Raw genomic sequence first — 8,029 nt, forward strand, 5'->3', positions numbered from 1 at the left:
CCAATGCAAGCGCTTGGACTCCGTCCAGGCGTCTGGATCTCCAAGTGCCTAGATCCTTCCCGAGCACCTGGAGACCCTTTTTCTAGCCAACTTGCAGTTTGATTTCCTATAAAACACATTAGTCCAAGCAATAAAAATTACCCTACAAAATAGAATTAATATAATATAAAATAGAAAGATTATTAATTAGATCTTATCTGGCCAAGACTAGGATCTAGTAGTGGTCTCAGCTTAGACATCAAAATTGACTCTAAGCTGGACTGCCTATAGTCTCACCAGGACTTGTCCTCACTGAATCTCTCCTTTAGTTACTTATTTTCACTTGCCAGTTACAGTCACTTGACTTGTCTCTTTACCCACTAGGTATTTTTGATAGTTATCAGGTTCACAAATCCAACTAGACTTTAACCTACTGCCAGGTCCCACAGACCTAGATGGACTTCCTGCCAGATATCAGGTCACTCCTTGATTTATTTGGACTTCATGCTAGTTATTAGGTCCTCAGACCTAATTGGACTTTAGTCTGGTGTCAGGTCTTCTAGACCCATCAATTCTTGCATACTTGGTAACAATGTTAATTCATTTGTCATTCATCAAAACCTGAGTTTGACTATTGGTACTAACAACACCAACATATTCGACATTGACATATTTGATAGCTCGTCCCAATACACTGTCGAAATCCTTGGGGGGTTTCGCTCACCAGGGAACGAAAGAAATCCCCATCGATGAGCCCTTGAGAGATGACACTCACCAATATTTCGGTTGTGGATAAGAGGATATCCGTAACGACTTGATTGAATCACTTGATATATGCTTTCAACATTTCTTTGGCATCCTACTTGAGGGTGAACAAGTTCAATCTGGTCTTGTGGTATCTTTAGCTACTAGCAAAGTGATGGAGGAATATTGTCTTGAAATCTTTAAAGCATGAGATGGAACCCGATGAGAGATGATTGAACCACCATTGTGTTGATTCTAAGAGTGTTGTTAAAAATACTCGGCATTTGATACCATATGTATACTAATATAGTAGAATGACATTTTTGAACTTACAGAAATGATCTTTGGGATCGATTGCGCCACCAAATTCCCTAATCTGCGAAGATCGGAATTATTTGGGCAGTTTATCTTCGATGATCCCTTGAGAGAAGGGAATACTTGGCCGCTTGAGTGAGTTGCTAGTAGCAGGTGCTTTTCCACACTTTGGATCTTGGAGAGGTGCATCTCCAGCAGAGGATCCTTGAGACTGCTCAGATCCGACAAAATCTTCTATAGGCATCCGAATTTGAGCTCTGGCTAACTCAGTCATCTTCACTGCTTGGATCTTCAAACAGTAGTTGGTGGTTCTTCGATTGATACTATTCTTTTGAGGGAGCAGGATCCGTTGCTTGACTTTTTTTGTGCAAGTGCTTACGCTTTGGCCATCACTAGCAAATTAAAGTCTTCTTGTGATAATGTAACAGTTATGAACTTTCTAATATCGTCAATTTTCACATTTTAGATCAAGTGTACATTCCCACAGGTGATGTCAAACTTGATCCTATCTGAAATCGGTGAAAGATGGACCGTCGGTGAGATGACTTCGAAATTGACCACAAGAAGACCTTGAAGAAGAAGGGGGTCACTGGCAAGAGGGCTTTGAAGTTTACAGCAAAACGACTTACAAGATCAAAAGGTGGAAGGGAAAGAAGGAGCGTTAGCGAGCAGGCCAAGGGGTTTCTGGCGCAACCACTCCGACGCTCAAATTAGTGAGGTGGGGAAAAATGTGGAAGATGGATAGTAGTAGAAGAAGATGTGCGAAGCAAAAGACATGCCTGCGCCTACGAGGGCAATACCATTTTATAACACATTTGTAATCCCCGCATTAATTAGCTGTCATATCAACATAAGGGATATGTCAAATCTATATCTCTTCTATAGTGTGCAGTCTCATTGCCCATACACTATTAGTGTCTTGTATTTTGTACAAAAATATGGTACAAAATATGGTCTCATGTGTCTCTGACAATCCCCTGCATAACATTAATTATGAAATGAGCTCCTAACTTGAAAGATCCGTTGGGCTTTCTGGGACAAACCCAAATAGTAGGATAATGGGTTAAAAAGGGGTTCTAATATTTGATCAGGAGCTACCGACTTTGCTTATATGTCTGCCAATCTTATAGTGAGTTAAGGAGGACATAACCCTATGAGTCAGAGATCTGATCGGAAGCATGTAGGGGAGTAAAGCCTCATGAGGCAGAGATCTGATCGAGAGGACATAAGGGAGTAGAGCCCTATGAGCTTATGAGCCAATCGGGAGGCTGTAGGCGAGTAGAGCCCCATGAGCCTATGAGTCGATCAAGAGGACATAGGAGACCAGAGCCTCATGAGCCCGTGAGCCGATCGAGAGGACATAGGGGAACATAGCCTTATGAGGTGGAGATCCAAATAGGAGGACGTAGGGGAGCAGAGCCCCATGAGACAGAGGTCCAATTGGAAGGACATAGGCGAGTAGAGCCGATCGGATCGTGGTTTCTGATGTTCCGAACGACCCTTCACTCGGGTTGACCTACCTTAACTACCACTTTAACTGGTAGATTTACTTTTTGATCGTACATGGGAGCCTGCTATATATCCACCACATCAGTGAATATAATTAAATTGGTCATAGGGGCGGGTGGGGTGGCCAGCTTTGACAACTGGTATTTGGCTATTTGTATCTGGTGTGCTTCAAGTCACTTGACTAACGTGACACAAGATTGATAGTGAATTGAGTTTTCATTAATTAGCATAAAAGTTAAAATTATTTTGGGGAAAAAAATATTTTTTTTCTTAAATCATCCTGTATCATTCTAATTATTATTATTTTTAATAAAAAAAGACACCCGCCTCACTATTTAACTATCTATAATTATCCAAATACATTTTAGAACTATACAGAAATGTTATTTTCCTTCTAAATTCTGAATTGGTCAGATGTATTAGCGAAACTTCTATAACATGAATATTTTTAAATAATTAAGTAAGTATTATAATAATTATAAAATCATATCTGCTATAATATAAATATTTTTAAACATATTAAATATAATTTTATCTACTCTCGCACATTCATTCATAATTTTAACTAACAGCATTGAGTATGTCTGATGGGATTGAATATATTTAAACTCTTCTTTTGACTTTTGCCAAACTCTTTTGAATAAAAGCTACTCTTTGTAGGTTTCAGGACAAAATAAATAAACTAGAATTATTTTTTATTAGTAATTAGTCCAAAGAGTCAACATGAGATGATTAAACCTTTTAGATTATTTATTGAGTTAGACTAAAAAAATCCACTCATTGGATTAAGTTAAATCTGAATTAGACACATTAAATTAAAGGGTTAAACTCAAAAGAACTCACTCATTGGATTGAGTTCAATCCGAATTAGACACATTAAATTAAAGGGTTAGACTCAATGAGTTAGACTTATTGAGTTATTAGATTTAGGGTTAATCCAATATAATAAATCTAACCCATTAAGAGGAATACAAAGAGACAAAAGACCCTTGATATTCATGGGATGAATATAAATAGCCTTTTGGGTTTATTTTCATTAGATGAGAATGTGAAAAGAAAGAGTGACTCTTGATCTCTCCTCTCCTTCCTCCTTCCTTCTTGGCCGATTCTTGGAGTTTTGACCGAATCATTCTTCTTGCTAGCACAAGAAAATGGTTCTTCTCCAAAGGCTTTATTCGTACGACGAACGAAGGATACGTTTGTGTGGATACCATAGAGGCGCAGACGCTTGAACGCGTTGAGATTTGGATCCAAAGAAAAGGTTGCTGTCGGGATTGCGAAGGACATGTAACAAAGGTATAATCCTATCATGTAGCTTAACATAGATTATTGTCATGAAAATTGTTTTCTTCCCTTCGCATGGATCCGCTGAATAAGAGGATCTAGTAATTTTTTTGCTGCACTTTCGTGTGTTTAACGCGCTAGATCCCAACAATTTTTCAGAAAGTTTAGAAGGTAATGGAAGTTGATTTTCCTTCCTAATCAAACTGAAATTGAATTTTTTTTTTAATTATTATTTTTTGAAACATCACACCAACGTAGAAGAACATTGATTAAGCTCGTGCGCCACACCAACACATAAGAGAGTGTGTGATCACTGATCAGTGACCTAAAAGGAGTACCCAAATGTCGGAGAAGGCCTGCAGGATGAGCGGATGCAGGTGCCGAGGATTGAGAGCCAAATACGACTGCAGCAAGCTCTCCAAATCCTGCGCCCTGAATATTTGCCCTTGAATGATCATCTCCACCATCGACCTCCGGAAGTCCTTGTACGGATCCATCGACCGTTTCTCCTCAATTTTGTGCTTCTTCTTCTTCTTCTTCTTGTCACCGTCGATGACGGCGACCAGAGGTTGGAAGCTGCAGCCCTTGCACCCTCCCGCAGGCCAGTAGGCTGCAGCCTCGCGGCACTTGCTCCCGCGCCGCGCCGTCACCTTCTTGCTCTTCTTGGCGGACGCGTAGAACTCGGAGGAGCCGGAGGAGAAGCTCCTGGAGGAGGAGAAGAACGTGGTCGCGGTCGACTCTTCCTTCTCTTCGCTACTGAAGAATCCATCGTCGTCCCGATCGTCGGCTTCGCCGGAGGAAGAGCTGGTGAATCCGTACGCGTCGGACCGAAGCCGCATCGTGTTTCTCTTCTCGATCGTTCTACCTGACCTCCAAGATTGGTAACAGGAGGAGTTTCTGGAGGGGGGAGACAGGGAGGAGGCCGGAGGGCACGTCCACCCCTCCCAGTGTCCTGCCTCGTGGCACCCGCCCGTCTCCCTCACCGGCCTCTCCTCCCTCCTCCAGACGCTCCGCCTGTTGCTATGCTCTGCAGCCTTGAGCGGCGCCATGCGACGGCAGCCTACGCAGTCGACGGCGTCCACGAAGACCGGGTCGAGGACATCGGGTTGGCGGCGGTCGAGGACGGCGGAGGCAGAGGTGGAGGGCTTGCAGGCAAAGCGGAACATGCGAGCCAGGCGCTCCTTCAGCTTTCTGCCGCTCTCCATAAGTTTGGAGCTCTTCTTCTTCTTCTTCCTGTTTTGAAATTGAAAAGACAAGTAGACAATGCGAGGAGTAGAGATGGTGGGTTCTTATAAAGTAGCCAGAGCAGTAAGACGACCTAGAGGTTCTACGTGTGTATAAAACTATAAATTGTGGTTCAAAGACGAATTAGAGACACCTCGACACATAGATTGAATTAAGGTTTGAAATATGTATCATGCAAGTTTAAATTGAAATTTTGAACTAGTTTGATGACTTGATGGCGAGTGCTGACCTACCATTACATATAATAGCTAGCACTGATTGACTGCGACATGCAAGCATACCCTATTGCTCAATATATTAATGGAAGCTTGCCAGTCCTCTTGAATTGCAATCCTTTTAGCTTGGCATCTCTGTCCGCATTCACTAAATGGAGTTTTCTCGTAGCTGAGGAAATTCAAACCACTAATTTTCTGAAGGGAACGTTCCTCCGTTGGGGCATGCATCAATGAGGGAGAAGGCTAGCTGCAGTACTTACTGCATCTGCCACAAAATCCCCTTCTTTCCTTGTCTTTGATGCCTAAAGAGACAACCAACCAACCCTCCATCGTCATTAATGCACGCACATTCCGCGCATAGCTCTGCAAGCCTTTTGCTTTTGCAGCAAATTAGCAGCTTCCAATCTGCATCTATGCAATTGCAGATTAACTTATGATAAAAAAATTAAAGGGAATATGAACCGACCATGTGCTGTGCTTGCGCAACAGTTGCTCTGCAGTCTGTGCAAACAGGAAGACAAAGCTAAAGCTTGCAAACAATTGGAGGGGGAAGGAGGGGTATGGATGTCTCTCTATACGAGTGCAAGTACAGTGTGGAAGTGACATGCTCATTGACTCCCAAGTCTCTACAGTGCCGCTTTTGGTCCTTTTCGAGGGTTAAACAGGGTTGTGGGCATTAACAAGCTACGAGCTAGCAAACAAAACAGTGGGTAACGAACCCAAATTCCCAAATCAGCAATGGGCTCGTGCAAGTTTTTGAAATCCAGGCATGGCGGGAAGGTAAACTGAGAGAGTGGACAAAGGAGGTGGGGTGGGCTTTGTCACCTCCAGGCAGTGGAGAGAGGAAGATTGAAGATCACACGATTTTGTCCATAATTCAGAATTTATCAAAACAGTAAGTTACCTTTTATTTCATAGATGAAATACTCCTTTGTTTATGATCGGTCTAACCGCAGGAATATGAACTCTCTGTCGTTTCCAGGGAGGAGGGGGAGCTTCGCCACCTTTAGGAGGGCTTTCATGTGCCCTTGATGCCATGTCATGTGCTGGAGCTGCCTCATTTACTTGCCATTTCATTTTATACAATTGTTTGAACTGTGGTGTTAGGACCTTGAAGGCGACTGATACACAATTGATGAAATATCATTAGCAACAAATGTTTATTAACTGATGCATAATGAAGAAAGGACGATCGACTGAGCCAGTCTTTCATTTTTTTTTGAAACAAAGATTCTACTCTGACATAATATTTAAATATGTATCCGGTCAATAACAATAAATTTGAGTGTGAAGACAAAGATTTGAGTGTTAAATACAGAGTATGTTTGAAAAAAGGAACTGATTCATATAGGAACAGTGCCTTCCCACCTGGAAAGGCCTGATGTCTATAAAATATAGGTATAGTGTTCTTGTTGAACATAAGAAGCCAAATAAGATCCTGCAAGGATAATTATTGTGTGCAGAACCTTGACTTCATTTCCCTACATTTGAACTAGAAATCTGTTAAAAGAGAGGGAAGAAATAAAAAATAAACTCAGCAAGGTATGACTTTAATTTAAGTTTTTCAATAACACTTCAAGATTGAAAATGCTAGGCCAAAGTATAATAGATATATCGATGTAGGTTGAAGGATCTAGCAGGCTCCAATAAAGTTTGGAAGATCGAGTTTTTAGAATTGGAGTCGGATTAATCTTTGATTGTTTGAATTATTCTACACTTTGTCAGAGTTGAATGATAACTTCAGGAGACTCGATCAAAGTAAAGTAGTATTTCCCTTGTCCTAAGGTCGCGTTATGTTTGGTCCCGAGTTGGGCTCACAAAGTTTAAGGTGAAGGAACTGGGGTGGTGGTTGTTCCGAACTTAATCATAGGAATTACTTGGCCAGCCTTATTTGGTTAATCACAATTGAAGAGGTTGGTCTAGTACTATAGAGTTAGAGTCTAGTTAATTAAATAGGGTCGGATTGATCGGTTAGCTAAGACAAGTGAAGAATGAGATCAATAACCAGAATTAAATTTATTGTAAGTTGAAACTTTTTAATAATATATAGAACTAAATCTAGCCTCTAAATCATAAAAATAATTAATTATTACTTTATCATCATCTGTGGGTGTCCTCGTGATTCAGTTAGTTAGAGGATGACAAATTTATTATAAGGAGGCAAATGATCAATATCCAATAAGTGCATTCCCTCGGAGAAAAAAATTCTTTCCACCCGCTTGTCACTTGACCGTCGGTTATAAGTTGATCATATAATTTATCTTTGTTCATATAACCTAGGGGATGGACTGCGAGGGTGCTTGAGATAAGCGTAATCACATTTTTACTACAATGAAATAAATATAATAAGTGCCCTGCGGGTTGGCGCAGTGATACTCGAATGAATATTTATTCCGATACATCTTGTGGTCAATTCACAACTAGTGTAAAATACCTGATTGGATGTCTGATCTCGCTCATGCAAAGGGTCGTTGGGCTAGGGTAAAGTATCCTCTGTGATTTATTTGTCTATATCTTGTCATGAGATCGACAATATTGGATCGTTTAGGGTGAATGATATCATCTCTTACTCTAGAGGAATGAATGCTAAGCACTATTGGCCAAATTTAACGTTTTGACCCCGCGGGTCATCCGAGTTGGTATGTGGCGGGTGTTGTCATAATGAGGTCGTAGGGTCGATCCTCGGAGCAGCTGGGGAATAAATCCCCTATCCCCATATTACACCCTGTTCGTCACAT

General features: G+C 41.3%; 1 protein-coding gene across 1 annotated transcript; it reads right to left on the reverse strand.

Annotated features, from left to right (window-relative positions):
* Positions 1–3,999: 3,999 nt before the first annotated feature.
* LOC121987304 (transcription repressor OFP8-like) lies at positions 4,000–5,601 on the reverse strand. Its single transcript, XM_042541167.1, has 2 exons — positions 5,310–5,601; positions 4,000–5,064 (listed from the first exon to the last, which is right to left on the reverse strand). The coding sequence occupies exon 2, from the start codon at positions 5,034–5,036 to the stop codon at positions 4,149–4,151; it is 888 nt and encodes a 295-aa protein (XP_042397101.1). The 5' UTR covers positions 5,037–5,064; positions 5,310–5,601; the 3' UTR covers positions 4,000–4,148.
* Between the last annotated feature and the right edge of the window lie 2,428 nt (positions 5,602–8,029).

Source organism: Zingiber officinale, chromosome 5B, assembly GCF_018446385.1.
Source record: "Zingiber officinale cultivar Zhangliang chromosome 5B, Zo_v1.1, whole genome shotgun sequence".
NCBI classification, from domain to species: Eukaryota; Viridiplantae; Streptophyta; class Magnoliopsida; order Zingiberales; family Zingiberaceae; genus Zingiber; species Zingiber officinale.

What these genes read in the sequence shown, in the direction of transcription:
- LOC121987304 (XM_042541167.1), bottom strand. Translation starts at nt 5,036, where the DNA reads ATGGAGAGCGGCAGAAAGCTGAAGGAGCGCCTGGCTCGCATGTTCCGC.